This window comes from Erpetoichthys calabaricus, chromosome 10 (assembly GCF_900747795.2).
Source record: "Erpetoichthys calabaricus chromosome 10, fErpCal1.3, whole genome shotgun sequence".
NCBI lineage: Eukaryota > Metazoa > Chordata > Cladistia > Polypteriformes > Polypteridae > Erpetoichthys > Erpetoichthys calabaricus.
Window position 1 is genome coordinate 9,294,757 of NC_041403.2, and position 21,295 is coordinate 9,316,051.

At 41.7% G+C, this 21,295-nt stretch overlaps 1 protein-coding gene and 1 long non-coding RNA gene across 3 annotated transcripts in view; one reads left to right on the forward strand and one right to left on the reverse strand.

Annotated features, from left to right (window-relative positions):
• The window catches only part of tie1 (tyrosine kinase with immunoglobulin-like and EGF-like domains 1), a 228,931-nt gene that overhangs the window by 178,490 nt on the left and 29,146 nt on the right, over positions 1–21,295 (forward strand). For both annotated transcript variants that reach the window (XM_028810856.2, XM_051932702.1), the window contains one exon: positions 19,670–19,710. In XM_028810856.2, the coding sequence (XP_028666689.2) occupies positions 19,670–19,710 (41 nt within the window). The remainder of the gene's footprint in view (positions 1–19,669; positions 19,711–21,295) is intronic.
• Positions 1–21,295, reverse strand: part of LOC127529390 (uncharacterized) — a 706,297-nt gene that overhangs the window by 134,528 nt on the left and 550,474 nt on the right. The window lies entirely within an intron of this gene.

The window sequence follows — 21,295 nt, forward strand, 5'->3', positions numbered from 1 at the left end:
TTGTTTGTCATGTAATATGACATGGTGCAGTGATGAGATCAGCAAATCTGACATACTCCTAGACAAAAAAGTCACATAATGTGACATTGGCTCAAGGCTGATTAGGTGGTCACCTAATGTGACATATACAGAAACTCTCTCTGGTCAAACGGTTTGATTTCGTCTTTAGTTGTAGAGGTGGCTCTGTGTATTCCTGAGAGTTGACAGCCAATGAACATAAACTTAACATGCATCACAGGAGAATTAATGGAAGGAATTATTAAGGATAAGATTGAGCAGCACATGGCAAAGACGGGAGTTATTAAGAACAGTCAGCGTGGGCTCAGAAGAGGGAGGTCGTGTTTTACTAACAGGCTGGAATTGTATGAGGAGACAACAAAAGGATATGACCTGAGTGGAGCAGATGAGATTATTTATCTGGACTTTCACAAGCATTTGATAAGGTGGCACACGAGTGGTGGGCATCAAATTGAAAGAAGTGGGTGTTCAGGGTGATGTTTGTAGATAGGTGCAGAATTGGCTCAGACACAGGAAGCAGAGGGTGATGGTGCAAGGAACCTCATCAGAATTGGCCGATGTTAAGAGTGGTGTCCAGCAGGGGGCAGTGTGGGGAACGCTGCTATTTTTAATATAAATAGATGATTTAGACTAGAAATATAAGTAACAAGCTGGTTAAGTTTGCAGATGATACCAAGATAGGTGGACTGGCAGATAATTTGGAATCCGTTATATAATCACAGAAGGACTTGGATAGCAGACAGGCTTGGGCAGATTTCTGACAGATGAAATTTAATGTCAGTAAATGTAAAGAATTACACATAGGAAGTAAAAATGTGAGGTGTGAATACACAATGGATGGTCAGAAAATCGAGAGTCCACCTTATGAGAAGGATTTAGGAGTCGTAGTGGACTTTAAGTTATCGACTTCCTGACGGCGTTCAGAAGCCATTAAGAAGGCTAACAGAATGTCAGGTTATATAGCGCCTTGATGTGTGGAGTACAAGTCACAGGAGGTTCTGCTCAAGCTTAATAATAATAGTTCATTACATTTATATAGCGCTTTTCTCAGTACTCAAAGCGCTATCCACACAGGGAGGAACCGGGAAGTGAACCCACAATCTTCCACAGTCTCCTTACTGCAAAGCAGCAGCACTACCACTGCGCCACCTGTTATAACACACTGGTGAGGCCTCATCTGGAGTCCTGTGCACAGTTTTAGTCTCCAGGCTACAAAAAGGACATAGCAGCACAAGAAAAGTTCCAGAGAAGAGCGATGAGGCTGATTCAGGGGCTACAGGGGGTGAGTTATGAGGAAAGATTAAAAGAGCTGAGCCTTTACAGGAGATGAAGAGGAGACCTGAGTGAAGAGTTTAAAATTATGAAGGGATTTAGTCCAGTGGATCAAGACAGTGACTTTAAAATGAGTTCATCAAGAACACGGGAACACAGTTGGAAACTTGTGAAGGGGAAATTTCACACAAACACAGAGAACTGCAAACACCTTGAATAAGTGACCAAGTAGTGTGGTGGACAGTAGGACTTTAGGGACCTCCAAAACTCGACTTGGAAGAATGAAGTGTACAGGATTAGAAAGCTGTGCTGGGCTGAGTGGCCTGCGCTCGTCTAGACTGTTCTAATGTTGTATTTGTAAAACTGCAATATCTCCAATTACCCCACTGCTTCCCCAGAGGGGCCATCCTGTATTCTTCCCGGGAAAATCCGGTCACCCCACCATTGGTGCTGTAATCAAGTCCGCACGCTGTCAGACGTTTTAAAATGGCAGCAGGTCGGTCCTCCAAGCCAGACAGCCTAGCGAGTGCTGCTTTAATATCTGAACAAATGGCCTTTTTTTTTTTTTTAATAAATAGCCCGCCTGTCTGCCACCCAATCAACGAGCTATGTCTATAAATCAGACATGAAAACAATGATATTTGGTCTTCCTCCTTAGAAGCTCCCCTCTGGGCCTCCGGCCTTATTACGGGTGCAGGCCTGCAGAACAGCAGATAACATTAGTCAGGAAGTAGGCAGGCATGAGCAGCGGCACTTCTATTTATACTCCCTGTTCATTATTTAGTGTGCAAGTTGTGGAGGAAGAGGGTCTGTTTGTCGGAAAACCGTAAAAGATAAGCCTCCATCTCCTCATTTTAACTTGCAACCTGTCAGCACACCACTTCACAAAGTCACGCTACAGAGTTTTTTGTTTTGTTTTTTTATGCTCTTCAAAGTGCTTTATTGGAATAACAAGCGTGGCGAGGTGGCACAGCAGGTAAGGTGGGTGAAAATCATGAGGTAGCGGTGCACAGCCTGTACCACTCCATGCTGGTGTGAGGTGCCAGACCCCCAATGTGTGCTTTCAAGTTCAATCCTGGGAGAACCCCCTGTGACTGCAGGTTTTCATTCCCACCAGTTTCTCAATCAGTCAGGCAGCCGTCGTTACCTTTATTTGGGTCTCATTTTTTAATTAGCAGACTCCATTTTTTTTCCTTTCATTTTGCATTTGAAAAAGTGCACTTTACATTTCTAAGGATTAGAAGACATTTGTCTGCATCTTTAAATGCTTACTTTGGCTTGTTATTGTTAAATTCATTTTTTCTGTGGAGTTTGCTATCTTAATTTTTATCTGAGTGCCAACATTTAATGTTGAGTAGACACAAGACCCTGGAAGGAGCAGTGATCTCAGCATTACCCATTTGTAAGTGGAACATTAAAAAAATAAAAAAGAAATTAGATTCAATCATAATCTCATTTACAGTATTTGGAATTTGAAATATCCACACATCCAAAGGGCGACCCTGCAACGACCTAAAATCAGAAGGTGGCACGGCACTACCTAACTTTCAGTTTTATTACTGGGCAGCAAACATACAAGCTATAAAATCCAGGACATTGGCACAAATAGATGAACACACACAGGCTTGGTCTGCAATAGAAATGAAATCCTGCATCACTTCTTTATATTCCTTGCTTTGTGCCCCGGTAAATACGAGTTATCGTCAATATACTAACAACCTTTCACTCAGAAAATGGGACCAATGTAGGAAGCACTTCAAGTTGGAGAAAACTTTCTCTGTGGCACCTCTACGTGATAACCACTTTTCTCCACCCTCTCGAACTTACCCAATTTTTAATGTTTGGAAAATATATGGGATTAAATCATTTAGAGATCTGTATATAAATAATGTTAACCCCTTAACCGCCCTCTGCCAGATATATCCGGCATCGTAGCTTTATTGCTGACGCCTTACTGCCGGAATTATCCGACAAATTTGCCTGTGGTTATGTGAATGCCTGGTGCGTAGTATGACTGACAGTTTGGCGTGGGTATTATTACTACGTTGTATTTCGACAACTCTGCGGTTGTATTGGCCGCTCACGTGATGTGATTCGAAAGTGAAAGCTGTGAATATGGCGAAATGTAAACTGACTTCAAGTGAGGTTTTGCAGGCGATTTTGGACAATAAATCTGATCATGATTGTAGCAGTTCTGAAGAAGATTTTAGCGACAATGATGATCAGCAACGTGCGCTGCCTGATACTGTGAATGACGACGCATCGGATGATGGCGATGAGTGGGTGTATCCCCAGCATCTCAACTGGACTGCTGCCCGTTATCTGAGCCAGATATGAAAGATCCAAACCGTGACCGCTTGTTCAAGCTACGTCCTTTGATTGACCATTTATTTGAAACATTTCAGCAGGTATTTCAGCAGGTAAATACTGCTTGAATAAATGTAAAGTAAAAAAACGAAAATTGTTCAGATTCTGGCATGGGGAATATTTAGGGAGTTGGCGGTTAAAGGGTTAATGGATCCTATGAACAGTTATACTCCAAATTTAATCTCCCATCAACACAATTTTTCCACTGTCTCCAAATTAGAAACTACCGTAGATACTCATATATTAGTCGATCTCGCAGATAAGTCGAGTGTATTTTTAAGCCGAAAATTACGAAATTTGTTATGACCTGCGTATAAGTCGAGGGTAAAACTTGACAGCTATCATAGATAGAGGGCGACAATCAGCTCTTAATGGCAACAAAACTCACTGTCACGTCACAGGCATTCCCTCTGTGCTTGGAGAAATGCTAGACTCATTGACTCGGCAACTAATCCTTGCGTGTGCGTGAGTTGCGAAATGTAAACAAATGTAAACAAAGGCAAGATGGCGTCGATATGTCACAAGGGAGCGAAGCGAGTGCAGAAAAGAAAACACTCGGCAGACGATGTTTTGCACATTATCGCTGAGTCAGACTCTGATTTTTCAGAATCGGATTTTATTGACAGTGATCAGGAGATCGAGCAAGAGAGTGAGAAGCCATCATCAGCTGATCGGACACCAACTGATGCCATGCCAGCTGAGTGACCAGCAGGAATACGTGAAGAGCAGTAGTGGTCACAGTGTGACGCAATCTGGTTTGTACCTCTTGTCATCGGCAGAGGCAGTCCTCCCGGGTGAACGTTAGCATAGGCCCATTAGCTACACAGACATGTGCAGCGCCACGATCAGCTGACGCTGGTCCCTTCACTTTCGTTTCCGGTCTCCAGATTACTGACATCAAAATCCGACAACTCAGAGTCCGACTCAGTGATATGATACGCAAAACATCGTCCACAGAGTATTTTGTTTTGCACATTCGCTTTGCTCTTTCGCCAGATGTCTATGCCATTTGAGTGGGTGTTTGCTGTTCGCTACTCACGCACGCGCAGGAAATCTCGGTCAAATAACTTTAAAGACATTCGAAATAAAACATAACGCAGAGTTTTGTCACAGTTTACAGCTGATTACCGTCCTCCATTCCTGAATTTCAACAAAAGTCGACATCCGCCCTGAAAGAGTTAAGAAACCTTGTCCAGCAAATTTTATTTACCCCTTTGGCAGATTTTTTTGCTACACACAAGCAATACAACTGGCATTTAAAGTTTTTGTTGTTTTTTGTCTCGTTTTTGCATGGGCATTTTTTGCAGTGTAGAAAAGCATTGCTTACATTTTATTCTAAGAGACGTTTAATACAATTAAGGAAAATGTAACCTTCAACGTCAGGTGTTGATTTTAATTTGTGTCTTTAGTTGATATTAAAAGTACAGGACCCCTTGGGTGTCAGGCAGGAAAAAAAAAAATTTCTGTACTATGGCACAAACAAAGAAAAATTCGGACGTGAGCGTCAGTAGGCTTTGCATCCCAGGAACCAAGTTACCCAAAACATTTCAGACATTATTTACCGCTCTGATGCTGATCTTTCTGATCATAAAACAGGTCATTATGATAGCAATTGATGAGAAGAGTTCAAAATTCATTTCAGAATTACGGTATTTGAGGTTTCCTCTAGAGCAGGGGTCCCCAAATCCGGTGCTGGAGGGTCCCAGTGGCTGCAGGTTTTCATTCTCACCCTTTTCTTAATTAGTGATCTGTTTTTGCTGCTAATTAACTCCTTTTCCTTTCATTTTAATTGTTTTTTAAGATTTGTTTGCCTGAATTTCTTCATCCCCCGTGACCCTGTAGTTAGGATATAGCGGGTTGGATAGTGGATGGATGGATGGATGGATGAATTTCTTCATCATTCCCCTGAATTGCTTCATTTCTTTGGAACCCAAATAGAAATGAAATGTGGAGTGAGGGAGCCAACAGAAGACCAACTAAGTCAGAGCCTCACACTCCAACCAATTTCACTCCAGTCAGTTGCTTAATCAGGCGCCGATTCTTGTCGTTAAACTCGTTCTTTAATTCCATGGCTTGTTGCTGCTCTCGTTGTGCAATAGCAGACATTTCTGAAATTGTTGATTTTCTCTTTTCTAAGAGCACTGGAGACCTGAGCAGATCAGCATTCCTGAGACCTTCACCTTTCTTTATTTTCAGATATTGTATGATGGACACAGTTTGCCGGTCCTGTTTTGTCTCATTTTGTATCTCATTATTGGTTGGTTGCTAATTAAGGAAAAAGAAACAGTTGAGGGGTCTGAGTCTTCAAGAGCACATCGATTAAAATTGATTCAGAAGAAGTTAATTAGCAGCAAAATGGTTACTAATTAAGAAAAGGATGAGAATGAAAACCTGCCGCCACTGCGGCCCTCCAGGACCGGACTTGGGGACCCCTGCTCTCGAGTTCTTCTTTCTCTTGCACAATTTTGCTCAAAAGTCTAATCGGCACCTCGTCATCTCATGACGGGCTTAAGTTTCATGTTTGATATTTTTCTGTCCAGCTGTTTTAGCTTTAGACTGTCCTCAAGAAACTGTAACACACAGACACACACACACACATCATCGAGATATTGATGTTTATAGTATCAGGGTACTCTAAAACTTCAAGATCCATTGAAAACTGGAGATTGAAATTTTTGACGAATCAAAAGCATTCACTGCACAGCCCTAGACAGTAATTTATGGTGGGGGAGGGGGCAAAGAAGAAAAAAATCTGTTTGAACAAATATATAATCCATCCAGAAAAATGATTCGAATTTATACGCATGGATTATTAATTTGTTTCAACAAATTCTTTTTATCCCCCACTTTCCTTTTTTTCTGGCATACCATTCAGTGAAGCGGAAGAGGAGCTGCAATGTTGTCAAAGTGTTTACGCCAAAACACTCTGTTGTCCTTCAATAGACGTTTAAGAGTTGACAAAGACATAACAGTGCTGTGTCTCGCAGCCAAAACCTTAAGTAAATGCAAATATTTGAGTCCAAGATGAAAATAAAACTGTGTTAAATCCAAGCGGTCCATTGTCAGATTTAGTCGATGACGGCACTGAGCGGTGTAGAATAGAATAGAAAGAATAGAATAGAATAGAATAGAATAGGCTGAAACTCTCAGCTGGTTGCAGTCATCTGGGTCCATCCATCCCGCTGAATCCGAACACAGGGTCACGGAGGTTTGCTGGAGCCAATCCCAGGGCACAAGGCAGGAACCAATCCCGGGCAGGGTGCCAACCCACCGCAGGACACACACAAACACACCCACACACTAGGGCCAATTTAGAATTGCCAATCCATCTAACCTGCATGTCTTTAAACTGTGGGAGGAAACCAGAGCGCCTGGAGGAAATCCACGCAGACACGGGGAGAACATGCAAACTCCACGCAGGGAGGACCCGGGAAGCAAACCCGGGTCTCCTAACTGCGAGGCAGCAGCGCTACCACTGCGCCACCGTGCCTGACTGAAAAGCATAACAGGAAACATAAATAAGTACTGAAATAAAAGTCAGGGAACAATAAAATAAAAATAATCAGTCTGAATAATTTACATAATTTATTGGAATAGATTTTTTTAATTATGCAATTTTGTAGCGAGGCTACATAGTAGTAATAGTGTTGTCAGTGTTAGTACCATGTGCGTCTTGTATCCATCATCCCGTTTGCTGTTTGTGTGTGAGTGAATGTCGTCCCCGTAAAGGGGGACGGATAGTGGGAGGAGACCGCAACCCCAATTATGGAAAACCACCTGTTTGCTATTATTCAATTACATCCATCTTAGGACTATTTAAGGAATCAGGAGGGAACAAAGAGGGTGAGAGAGGAGAGGAGAGGAGAGGAGATGAGGTGAGGTGAGGTGAGGTGAGGAGAGGTGAGGAGAGAAGATTTTTCACATTCACGACCACGAGACATCTGTACCTGTTGTATTCCACGTCACGCATATCCAACCAGTTTGTTTTTCTATCCACCGAACTTACTTCAATAACCTCATCACGAGAGACTCCGGGGTTGGAATTCATCATCCACCACGTGCCGAGGATTCATGGTGAGGCTGCTCCATTTTGTTCAGAGAAAATGAAACGACTCATTTTTCTCTAGTTCAGTCAGCCGTATTCAGGACAGTTTTTATAACCGGACTCAAGTTCACATTCATTTCTGTATCTCATTCAGTATTTGTTATTTGTGTTGTTTGTTTTATGTTACAGGGGCAAGGGAGGGTTTATTGTGTGTGTGTGTATATATATATATATATATATATATATATATATATATATATATATATATATATATATATATATATATATATATGGTGTTGTTGCTTTGATGGAGGGATATATATATATATATTTATTGTGCATTTTTTTCTTGTTGTTGTTGTTCATTTAATATAATTAATTACCTATTTTACATATCATCTGTTTTTTGCGAGCTTGATTACACCGTCGATTGTGGGGAAAATTTTCATTTGTTAGAGGTACGGCTTGATATTTAGATTCAGCTCAGTAATTTATCCAGGCCACAGGTCTTGGAGGTGTAGCTGCCGGCTGGGTAAGTGGTCGGCCGTTACAATTTGTTCAAATTATTTTTTTTTACCTACTTGACATAATTTGTTTATACGGATTATTTTTATTTTTACTATCTGACATGATTTGTTCTATTGGATTTTTTTTTATTTTTCCTACCTGACGTAATTTGTAAGGTTTATTTTTAATTTTACTATCTGATTTAATTCATTTATACAGATTATTTTTATTTTTCCTACCTGACATAATTAATTTATCCATCCATCCATTATCCAACCCGCTATATCCTAGCACAGGTTCACGGGGGTCTGCTGGAGCCAATTCCAGACAACATAGGGCACAAGGCAGGAACAAACCCCGGACAGGGTGCCAGCCCAACGCAGAGCACACAAACACACACACACCAAGCACACACTAGGAACAATTTAGGACCGCCAATGCACCTAACCTGCACTTCTTTGGACTGTGGGAGGAAACCCACACAGACACGGGGAGAACATGCAGACTCCACACAGGGAAGACCCGGGACAGGAACCCAGATCTCCTTACTGCGAGGCAACAGTGCTACCCACTGTGCCACCGTGCTGCCCCTAAATAATTTATAAGGATTAATTTTTATTTTTACTCTCTGACACCTACGGGGCTCCATATAAAGATTTCCACACCCTTATGGAATATTCAGCATTATTGACATAAAGGCCAAAGTCAAATGTGAATGTCATAACGGGCAGACTGGTATCCCAACTGGGATGGAAAGAAATGACTTACCCAGTCAGTAGGCCATAATGGGTGGGCCGCGTGGATGGAGGTGGAGCCCAGCCGGGAATGTTCCCAGTTTTCGTCCCAGACAGAATAATGGATAAACTGGGGGAGTCTGTGTATCAAGGACAGCTTGTCCTCCAGTACTATAGGTGGCACTGCTCCTCTGTTTCGGATACCCATAGCAGTCGCGTGACACTTGTAGTCTTGAAGAGCAGCCATGCTGGGCTCCTTGTGTGTAAAATAAAAGCGTGGGTGCTTTTGCTAAGATTTTATTGATTGATGAAAAGCGCCCACGCTTTTATTTTACGAGTGATGTATGAGAGACTTATTTTTTTACTTTTTAGTACACTTTTTAACTTAATATAAGCGTGGTTTTTAAAAAGCGTTTTAAATATATATATATTATTTTCAACTTTTTAGTCTTGGGTTTGTTTTAGTATAATTTTGTTATCGATATTTTAACACTTCCTTTAATATTTCTATCCGTTATTAGAGCCATCTATTGGTGAAATCTTGAACTATTCTTCATATGAAAATTTCATTTCATAATTAACATGGATTAATTTGTAACGGCCGACCCCTTACTCAGCCGGCAGCCACACTACCAGGACCTGTGGCCTGGATGAATTACTGAGAAAACCTATCAATACCAAGCCGTACCTCCAACAAATAATAATTTTCTCTCCTCCCCAATCTACAGCTAAAGACTAGCAAACGAAAGCAAATATGTAAAATAAGTGTGGGAATATATTAAATACAATACAATGACAGATACAAGAATATAAATCCCCGACATAAAACCTATCTACATATATATATATACACACACACAGTGCATCCAGAAAGTATTCCCAGCGCTTCATCACTTTTTCCACATTTTGTTATGTTACAGCCTTATTCCAAAATGGATTAAATTAATTTTTTTTCCTCAGAATTCTACATAAAACACCCCATAATGAAAACGTCAAAAAAGTTTACTTGAGGTTTTTGCAAATTTATTAAAAATAAAAAAATTGAGAAAGCACATGTACAGAAGTATTCACAGCCTTTGCCGTGAAGCTCGAAATTGAGCTCAGGTGCATCCTGTTTCCCCTGATCATCCTTGAGATGTTTCTGCAGCTTCATTGGAGTCCACCTGTGGTAAATTCAGCTGACTGGACATGATTTGGAAAGGCACACACCTGTCTATAGAAGGTCCCACAGTTGACAGTTCATGTCAGAGCACAAACCAAGCATGAAGTCAAAGGAATTGTCTGTAGACCTCCGAGACAGGATTGTCTCGAGGCAAAAATCTGGGGAAGGTTACAGAAAAATTTCTGCTGCTTTGAAGGTCCCAATGAGCACAGTGGCCTCCATCATCCGTAAGTGGAAGAAGTTCGAAACCACCAGGACTCTTCCTAGAGCTGGCTGGCCAGCGCTCTTGACCTCAGACTGGGGCGACGGTTCATCTTTCAGCAGGACAACGACCCTAAGCACACAGCCAAGATATCAAAGGAGTGGCTTCAGGACAACTCTGTGAATGTCCTTGAGTGGCCCAGCCAGAGCCCAGACCTGAATCCGATTGAACATCTCTGGAGAGATCTTAAAATGGCTGTGCACCGACGCTTCCCATCCAACCTGATGGAGCTTGAGAGGTGCTTCAAAGAGGAATAGGTGAAACTGGCCAAGGATAGGTGTGCCAAGCTTGTGGCATCATATTCAACAAGACTTGGGGCTGGAATTGCTGCCAAAGGTGCATCGACAAATTATTGAGCAAAGGCTGTGAATACTTATGGACATGGGATTTCTCAGATTTATTTTAATAAATTTGCAAAAACCTCAAGTAAACTTTTTTCACGTTGTCATTATGGGGTGTTGTGTGCAGAATTCTGAGGAAAAAAATTAATTTAATCCATTTTGGAATAAGGCTGTAACACAACAAAATGTGGAAAAAGTGATGCGCTGGGAATACTTTCCGGATGCACTGTATATATATATATATATATATATATATATATATATATATATATATATATATCCCTCCACCAAAGCAGCTAAGTGAAAACAACACCTGTACAATAACAAAACCTCCTTTGCTCCTGCAAGCGTATAACAAACACAAAACACAAATAATAGCAATGTATGAGTACTGAATGACAATGAACATGAAATTGAGTCCGGTTAAATCACTGTCCAGAATACGGATGACAGATCAAAATGGATGTGTTTGAATCTCCCGAATAAAACAGAACAACCTCACCGTGCTTCCTCAGCAAATGGTGGATTATAATCTCCAACCCCGGTGTTTCTGGCGATGATGGTGTTTTCGTGATTTCTGCGGAATGAGAATCAAACTGGAACCAGGCGTGATGTTAATAATAGCAGAATAATGTTGATCGATTGTCGGTACTTGAAATCTCTGTTTCTCTCCCTGAGACGAGACGCGACTGGGTGCAACACAATAAGCAACAATACCTATGTGGTCCCACTATAAATTGATCAATTAGTGAAACTGATTCATGTATTGTCACCGGAAGTGAGTAAGTGTGCAAAATTTCAAGTCATATGGACAATAGGAAGTGGGTAAAATATCGATTACAAGATTTGTGCCAGACAACAAACAGGTGAAGTTAAAAGAAACGTGGTAAAAACAAGCAGAGTCTATCGAAAGGTAGTCAGAATTTAGATTTTATTGCAGAGCACACAAAGCCATCTCAGTTCATGGAATGAGCCCAGTGGTTTGGGCGCGACTCGTTTTAATTTCAGTTCTAATCACAAAACATCTCCACTTTGTGCATACAGTATTTCTCGTCATCCACTTTACATGATTTCTTCATAATAATGACCTCGTGCTGTACCTGTTTTCACAACAATTACCTTGCCTTGTAAACTCCTTTCCCCTAATAATCATCAATCTTTTCATAACAATCATTAGGACTCAGAGGTCGTGCTTGTCCCCAGGCTCAAAAATGACCATCACCTGATTATGTTTTACATTCCTCACATTCCTAATCTTGATCTTATAAAAATTGGAGGCCTTTTAATTGATTAGACCTCACCATTAAGTTGGAATCAGGGTAACCCACATATAAGAAACTGAATTGTTCAATTAATACTTGCTTGTTGCACCAGCATATCCAGTAAGAGTCAAATCACAGGCAGCTGTACTGGTAAGCGCAGCACGCTGCTTCACTGATAAGAGCTAAGCTGCTGGAGCTGGAAACAGGCAAGTGGCCCTAAGTCTGCAAGCACAGTGCTAAAGCCTTATTAATTAAACCATAAATTCTCATTTTGCTCAAAGCCAGCTGTTTTGCTGTACCTTGATTAATTAAGATATTGAATCATGAGGAAGCATTGACATATGAACTTAAATGCTATCCAGAATGTATGTATACATGCTGATGTGACAGCCTGTGAGCACAGACAGCTACGTTGTTAGGCAGTGGCACACAGCCACATACAGTCTGGCTTACTAGCACAGGGGCTAAGCTGCTGGAGCTGAATGCAGACGGCACTTTTGATAATCAACTCTTAAACTCCTGTATAGTTCAAACTAGCTAACACAATACACCTTGCCTTTAACCTGATCATCTAGAATATTCATAAGCCTTTAAATATAAAATTAAATGCCATTTTAAAATGTCAGTCAGTCAGTCAGTCATTATCCAACACACTACATCCTAACACAGGGTCACGGGGGTCTGCTGGAGCCAATCCCAGCCAGCACAGGGCGCAAGGCAGGAATAAATCTCCGGGCAGGGCGCCAGCCCACTGCAGAGCACACACACACACACACACACACCAAGCACACACTAGGGACAATTTAGGATCGCCAATGCACCTAACCTGCATGTCTTTGGACTGTGGAAGGAAACAGGAGCACCCGAAGGAAACCCCCGCAGACACGGGGAGAACATGCAAACTCCACACAGGGAGGACCTGGGAAGTGAACGCAGGGCTCCTTACTGCGAGGCATTAAAAAATGTTTATATGTTTAAAGTGTTTATGCACTAGCATGCAAGTTTACTTCACTTTCTTTAAGTTTAAGGGCCTTGAAGGTTAGCGAAACTTGTTTCGACTTTGTTGAGTTAAAAGGCCCAGCAGAGCCACCATGTCCTAAAACAAAAGCTTGTTTACTCAGTTCCCTCAAAAAACACAGGTACCGTAGCTAGTAAGACTATAAAATGATACGTCAAAGGAAATTTTGCATGACACATTCTCAGAGATGTTCATTTATGTTTCATTTAAGACGCAAGTTTGTCACAGATGTTTCTCCTAAAATTCTTTAGCTTTAGACATGAGATACATCTGAGGTTAAAGGAGTCAACATTGAGAATTTGCTTTGAAAAGCATATTATGTTTTGTGAGCTCCTCTTTCTAGTCTTCTTTTCATTGCTTTCAAGACTTCATATTTTTTATTGGACCAATGTCTTTATTCAAGGTGTTTTACAATATCTGAGATGCGATCAGTTCCGTTTCTCTTGTTTTTCCAATTGGAACACAGGTGGAGGAAGTGACTTGCTTATGGTGATTTGTGTCCTGGGCATTTGAAGTCCGCTTGCCTTTTCTTCCAGAATTAGTAGGATGTAAATGGTGAACAGCAATGTAAATTAGAGTAACTAATAGTATTATTCAGAAGCAAGGACCACAGTTTTATTCTCACAGGAACGTTTTTTATTAACACAAACAACTGTCCGTACATTTCACCAGATATTACATTTCACACAATGCAAACACTTTCAAATTGCAAAAAACAAAAATGCTACTTGGATAATCTGAGCCCATCGTATGTCTTTGAAACACATGAGAGAATACGGGGGGATTGTGTCTCAGGAGAAAAATCTGAGAAGTAGGAGACCAAAGATCATGTCTCCATTTTCTTTCTTTCTGACCTCATTGTAGTCTCAGAGAAACCAAAAAGTATGAAGAAGATCTCTTTCTTGATGTTTCATTCCTACAGGATAATCCACAATACTTCAGACATAAAAACAGAAATAAATTAAAGAAGCAAGTTGAATCACTCCAGATCATGTGATTGCACTCTGATAGACTCCAGTTGTGGACCCCTAGAGCGGCCCTCCATGGAGGAGGTTGTCTATTTGTATTACATGACATCTGTTACACTATAGTTAAGATTGGGGCGGGGGAGGAGTTATGTAACTCGAGGCAATTAAACCATGTGACAAAATCCTGCAATCCAATTGGCTGTCCAGCAGAGCTACTGAACTACCCCACTACAAATGGTGAGAATATCCCCCTAAACTTGGCCATCCTAAGCCCACCTGACAACCATTTCAGTTGCTCTGGTGTTGAGGGTCATTCTCATATTCATATGCCCTGATAGGACACTTCAGGATTAAGCAACACATGAGCAGCTCCAGGCTCCATTTATATGGTGGTTTGTTTTTTTTGCCTCCTAAGTGATCTTCTGTCTGATTTCTTCTTTAAATTGACAGTCATCAGTTCCATAGTTACGATAAGCCTTTGGCCTAAAAGAACTGCTGAAATGTGCTTTTTAATTCAGATGTTATATATGTTATTTTTTTTTGTCCATTTTTCTGTAGATTCTTCTCTTCTGTTAGAACTAACGGAGAGAGGACCCCAAATGTCCACTCCTTAGTGCTTTCTTTAAAGGTTTCAACTGAGGGTGAGCAATGTGGTGTGAGCAAACAGAAAAAAAGGCCCCTGGGCAACTGCGTACAAAGACCCCTAAATGAGCCCAGGCCCAAAGGTCTAAACCCACCACCCCCCCTCAACCCTCAAATCATCTGAGTCTTAGAAGTAAAGCCTAAGGTGCAGTGTTAAGGACTGTGGGTCAGTTTGGGGGTCACTTAGAAAGTTGGCTCTTTAATGGCACTTTATGGTTCCCTTCCGGCTTGTGTGGCTCTGTTGTGTGACGAAGCGCCATTTCATTCTGGGACGGGTTATCTGCATATGAAGTTGTTACTTTGTGCTGCGATAAAACCTCCTACTATGTACAATCTTTAATGTCTGGTAGGCAACCTAGTAGGGTAGAAACAGATTAAGAACTCCCGGGCTTAGCCTGTGTTATGGTATGTAGTGAGAGACTTTTATAAAATCAGGACCAGTCACAAACTTAGACAAAAGCCACTAAACGGTTTGGGGCAGCCATCTGTACATTATATTGTTTCCTGGCTGCAAAATTGAATGAATTGATATATTGAAGTATTCAGATTGGAGTCCAGAACAGAACTGACTTGCTTGTAAAAAGAATGCGGCTTTAAACGAGAGCACAGGAAGTGACATCATCAATAGGGCAAGAACTGGAAGTGACATCATCGGGCCCAGGACTGGAAGTGATATCATCAGTAGCATAGACATAGAATTACTAGACGCCTCATGACCAGCAGCATTGTACGTCAACGTCGCCGCCATATTGCGAGTGGCACTGCTGTGGAGTGAAGTAATGGATAAAGATGCCTCTCGCATGTGCTGCTTGGGATTGTACAAACCGCTGTACACTCCAAACCAGATCACAGGGATTACATTTCATAGGTAAAGCTGAACAATTGTTTTGGTTATATTTGGCCATTAGAAAATCACGTTTTATAATCTTAACTTTAGCTAGGCCAGGCTAAGCTAGCAAAGCTATGCATTTATGTGCTCAAGTGAGCCTCCAAACAACATTTTGGCTAAACGTATTTAGTCACTAACTATGTAGATTGTTGTTAGCTGTTAACATTTCTCAAACTGTGAAGGTTTCCCAAAGAAATCCACCTCGGGAAGTAGTGGGAGGTAGCCCTTAGACAGGATTTTGAAAAAGCTGTGCTGTGATGTGTGCCGTGCTAGTTTGGTAACAGATGCTGTACTGGCATCATATGATCAAAGCTACCACTCGCCCACATTAAAAAACAAAGGAGGTTTGATGATTCCTTCTGAGGGTCCAGTCAAGGTGGTCAAAGTAGCTGAGCGTGTTATCCGACAGTCGACATTAGGGCAAGCTGTCAGTGGATCTTTGATCAATCAGTTTGTTCGGGCTGAGATTGGTTCAGATGATGTGTTTTATCTCAAGGAGCTCATTGAGGAGACACAGTTTGAAATTGACAACCATCATTTTATGCTCATGTCTTTAGTTGTGTCCGTCTTCCACAAACTAAGGCTGCACCATATTGCCAGACTGAATACTCTCAAATTACAGAGTGGCAACACACGGAAAAAGCTATAAGACAGTTCTGTTTCATGGATTTTAGATCCTGTCCTGTATATATTTAAGTAACCACACTGTGTGTGTGTGAGAGAGAGAGAGAGAGGAATGAGTGAAATGTTTTCAGAAATTATTAAGCCAATTAGTATAAAATAAAATTGTTTATTTTTGTCATTGAGTGTATACAAACTATTAGTTATAGTTATTTGTTACTTTGTTTAGAGTTGTTATTCTGTTTGCACTATTACTACTGTTCTTTTTAAACTCTTTACTACCTTATCTTTATTCCTCTTGTTGCACTGAGCATGTATATGACAAAGGAATTTCCCTCGGGATAAATAAAGTTCTTATCTTATCTTATCATTTCACTGTTAAAAGAAAGACAAACAAAGATAACTGGCAGTAACAGTGCAAAATTCACAATTGGTATGCCAGTTTGAAAAGATAAGTTTTGAGGGCAGTTTTAAAATGTGTTATTGAATCAAGCTGACGAATATGAGAGGGAAGAGAATTCCCGAGTTGAGGAGCACTAAGAGAGACGCTCGAGCTCCCATAGACCAGAGTTTGATGTGCGGTACAGAAAGTCGAGCTGCAGATGAGGATCTGAATGAGCGAGAGGAGTGTAAGTCTGGAGGAGATCAGTGAGGTAGTGGAGAGCTTTAAATGTTAAGAGCGGTATTTAATATTGTAATCGGTAGTTAACAGGGAGCCAGTGAAGTTGAGAGAGAATAGGTGTAATATGTTTCAGTGGATTTAGAACAGCAGGTTAGTATCCTGGCAGCAGAAATTTGAAGAAGTTGTAAGCAAGGGATAAGTTTTTGTAGGATGCCAGATAGAATAGCATTACAGTAATCTATACGTGAAGTGACTCGGGCATTAACCAATACTTCAGTACTGTGTTGCGTAAGAACAGGACAAAGTCTAGAAATGTTTCGGAGATGGAAGAAGGCAGTCCGAGAAATGTTACTTATGGGAGGAATTATTTAATAATAATAATAATTATTATTATTATTATTTAATAATTGCCATTATTAGTGCATAAATGGATATAAATAATTACATTTAAACAATTCGCAAAACTCTGTTGTATGTAAACGATACTATTTTAAATATTATTGTTTTTTCATCAGAAAACCCGGTTTCCACGTCTACCTGTATTAGTTTAAATGGCACTTTTGCCACTCGCAATATGGCGACCGCGCTGACGTATTGTGTTGACTGGAAAACACAGTGAATGCGGCGTCTTTCTCTATATGTCTATGATCAATAGGGCCAGAACTGGAAGTGGTGTCATTGAGGCCAGGTCCGGAAGTGACATCATCAATAGGGCAAGAACTGGAAGTGACATCATCAGGCCCAGGACTGGAAGTGACATCATCAATCGGGCTGGTGCAGGAAGTGATGTCATCAATAGGGTCAGAACTGGAAGTGGTGTCATTGGGGCCAGGTCCGGAAGTGACATCATCAGTAGGGCAAGAACTGGAAGTGACATCATCAGGCCCAGGACTGGAAGTGACATCATCAATCGGGCTGGTGCAGGAAGTGATGTCATCAATAGGGCCAGAACTGGAAGTGGTGTCATTGGTGCCAGGGCTGGAAGTGGCATCATCAATCGGGCTAGCGCCGGAAGTGATGTCATCAATAGGGCCAGAACCACAAGTGGTGTCATTGGGTCGGGGATGAAAGTGACATCATCAATCAGGCCAGTGCAGGAAGTGATGTCATCAATAGGGCCTGAACCAGAAGTGGTGTCATTGGTGCCAGGGCCGGAAGTGACATCATCAATCGGGCTAGTACCGGAAGTGATGCCATCAATAGGGCCAGAACCAGCAGTGGTGTCATTGGGTCAGGGACGAAAATGACATCATCAATAGGGCCGGCGCCGGAAGTGATGTAATCAATAGGGCCTGAACTGGAAGTAGTTTAATTGGGACCGGGGCCGAAAGTGACATCATGAATAGGGCCAGAACCGGAAGTGATGTCATTGGGGCTGGGACTGGACGTGACATCATCGATAGGGCCTGAACCGGAAGTGACATCATCGGGGTCTTGCAGAATTTCTCGTAACTGGTCTGCAGAGAAGACCACCCCCTGGTCTGGCATGGAATTGCTCTCATTCAGGCCCGTTAACTGCCTCCCATGTGCACGTGTGTGACACACCCCACTGGGATTTCACAAATCATCTCTTCATGGTTATCTACGGAACCTACTGTGGGATCTTATCAAAATTAAGGTTCTCTTTTGAACCTTCTTGTGGATGGATCTATTTGAGAACCAAAAATGGCATCGGTCAGAAGAACCCCCCTGGCATATTTTAATTTTAAGAGTGCAGGGCTGTTGTGAGAACCTCCACAAATACGAGGGACGTTCAAAAACTCTATTTATTAAGAATTTCAAAAACAAATGACATCACTTTTCTACATCGTCACCTTCCTTTGTGATGCAATTTTTCCAGCATCATAGCAACTTTTTAATGCCATCAGCAAAAAATGTTTATGGTTGAGCGTGTAGCCACTGATGCTCCACTGCTTTCACATCATTGTTCTCATCCTCATCATCATCATCATCACATGTAGCTGGCCGTCCAGAGCGCTCTGCAGATCCGTCACACTAGCGCAGCCATTTTCGAACAATCCACTCATAGACGACTCTACAAGAGAGAACTTTATCCCCGTACTGAGCGCACATGTGGAGATGAATCGGTGCTCCCAGCACACCTTCTGCCCACCAAAATCCTATGACACAATGCTGTTCCTCTCTATAAGTTTTGCAGCCATCTTCATCACAGGGTGGCAACACTTATACTAAACTGCAAGGGCAGCCGATTGGCCCGACAGAACTAGTCACATGACACTCTCAGACACGACCAATCTCGACTCCTCCCTCCCGCCTTCAGCGTTTCTAACGAAAATATTAAAGTGCGGAAACTTTTTGAACTTCCCTTGTAGCTTGGCCCCCCAAAAAAGCCTCATTTTCTTTTTACATGTAAATAGCAGTCATGTAGCACCGAAGATGACTTGTGTGCTTTATAACACTTGTCGACATTCTCCATTAAGGGGGGCCCTCTACTGGCTGCGGGGCTCTAAGCAGTGAATGGGCCCCCCTTAATGGAGAATGTCGACAAGTGTTATAAAGCACACAAGCCCTGGCGCTCACAGAGAGGACATTGTGCTGGCACTTCAGGCTGTTTAGAGTCAATGCAGCTTCATTAGGCAGTGGTGCCCCCTAGTGGCACAGAGTTATCTCCCATACAGTGAAATTCTTGCTCGCCCGTGCTGGTCCACTTGCAGCAGCGCGTCTCCACTCCCCAGTGTCATGGCAGCTGCACTGTCAGTCCCTGAGTAACTCGTGTCACCTGCCAGGGTTCACAGTATGGACACCGAAACTCATTTGCATTGCATTGTTTACCTGTAAAATGTGTTTTTGATGTTGTCTGTTCTGTCAGGCACTATATGCTGTAACATAATAAGATACAGGTGTGTTTGAGCGTTCTTTGGCTGACTTTTTAATTCATTGAAATTTTCTTTGTTTTTCTTCTTCTTCTTCTTCTTCAGATGGTCTTTCGGAGTTTTGCTGTGGGAGATTGTCAGCTTGGGTAAGTGAGCTCTGCAGTTCCTCCTTCTACACCCGAGGCAGACGTCAAAACCGCACGTGAATTCTTTGAGTTGTTATGCCACAGGATGTCTCGTTTCACTAACATATTGAGACACAGTCTGCCAGCGGACAAAGCCTCTTACAGAAAGCTCCGTCTGCAGAGACAGAACAATTGGATTCCGTTACGCCTGAAATTGCTAGCATGCTGGAGCTGAATACGGTACAAAAGGCGCTTTATAATGTATGTCACTCTCATAGTAGCTGGCAGAATGAAAGGCACTATATAGACCTCAGCCAAAGTAAATCCATGGAAAAGTGTTGAGGAAGATTGCAAGACTTTATGAGTACACTGAAACTGAAGGCTGTGTGAAACAGTATATGAAAGGCACTATGAAGACACACAATGTGGTATATGAAAGGCGCTATATAATGGAAGGAAAGTTTGGACCCCTGGAGCGAAACTTTAACAGCACCATGAAGTTGAACACAAGATGAAAGCTGTCATATAAAAACAGGCAATGTGCTATATGAAAGGTGCTATAAAGACAGATCATGTAATATATGAAAGGCACTACGTATATAATGTAGGGAAAGTCTAACCTTAAACAAAACTTTAGCAGCACCTCAAAGCTGAACACAAGATAAAAGCTGTCATATAAAAACAGACAATGTGATTTATGAAAGGCACTATGAAGACAGATCATGTACAATACAATACAATACAATATAATACAGTTTATTTTTGTATAGCCCAAAATCACACAGGAAGTGCCACAATGGGCTTTAACAGGCCCTGCCTCTTGACAGCCCCCCAGCCTTGACTCTCTAAGAAGACGAGGAAAAACTCCCAAAAAAACCTTGTAGGGAAAAATGGAAGAAACCTCAGGAAAGGCAGTTCAAAGAGAGACCCCTTTTCAGGTAGGTTGGGCGTGCAGTGGGTGTCAAAAGAAGGGGGTCAATACAATACAATACAGTACACAGAACAGAACAATTTCTCAATACAGTAGAAAAATCAAACATTTAGAAGTACGGAGCAGAATTTAACAGTAGATGATATCCCATAATAAGATTTGGATAATTTTAGACTCCTGGAGACCTCATCCATCAAGCTGCTTCCCCCATTTGGCCATTCCACAGCTGAAACAGCGCTGGGCCAGCCAATCCAATGAAAGGACCCCTCTTTCTCACGATTCCTGCAATCCTTCATCAGGGATGACTTTACCTTAGGCAGGCAAAACAACTTGGCAGGTGGGCTGTGGCACCAAGTGCCACATTTGAGTACTGAGAAGAGAAACAGAATAGGTGAGGGTTAGTATCCAATTCTAACTATCATGTTACTTATGTTTTAGTGCTAATGACTAACAACAGAGATGCAGTCTGTACAGTTAATCAGCAGCTCTAGTCAGGGTGTGCTAAACTGAAGTAGTGAGTCTTAAAAGCTTACACCGAATGGGCATCTCTTATAGTAGCAGGCAGACCACTCCACAGTTTAGGGGCCCTGTAACTAAAAGCTCGACCTCCTATTGTTATTTTATTAATCCTTGGAACCAGAAGCAGACCAGCATTTTGAGATCTTAATGTGCGCT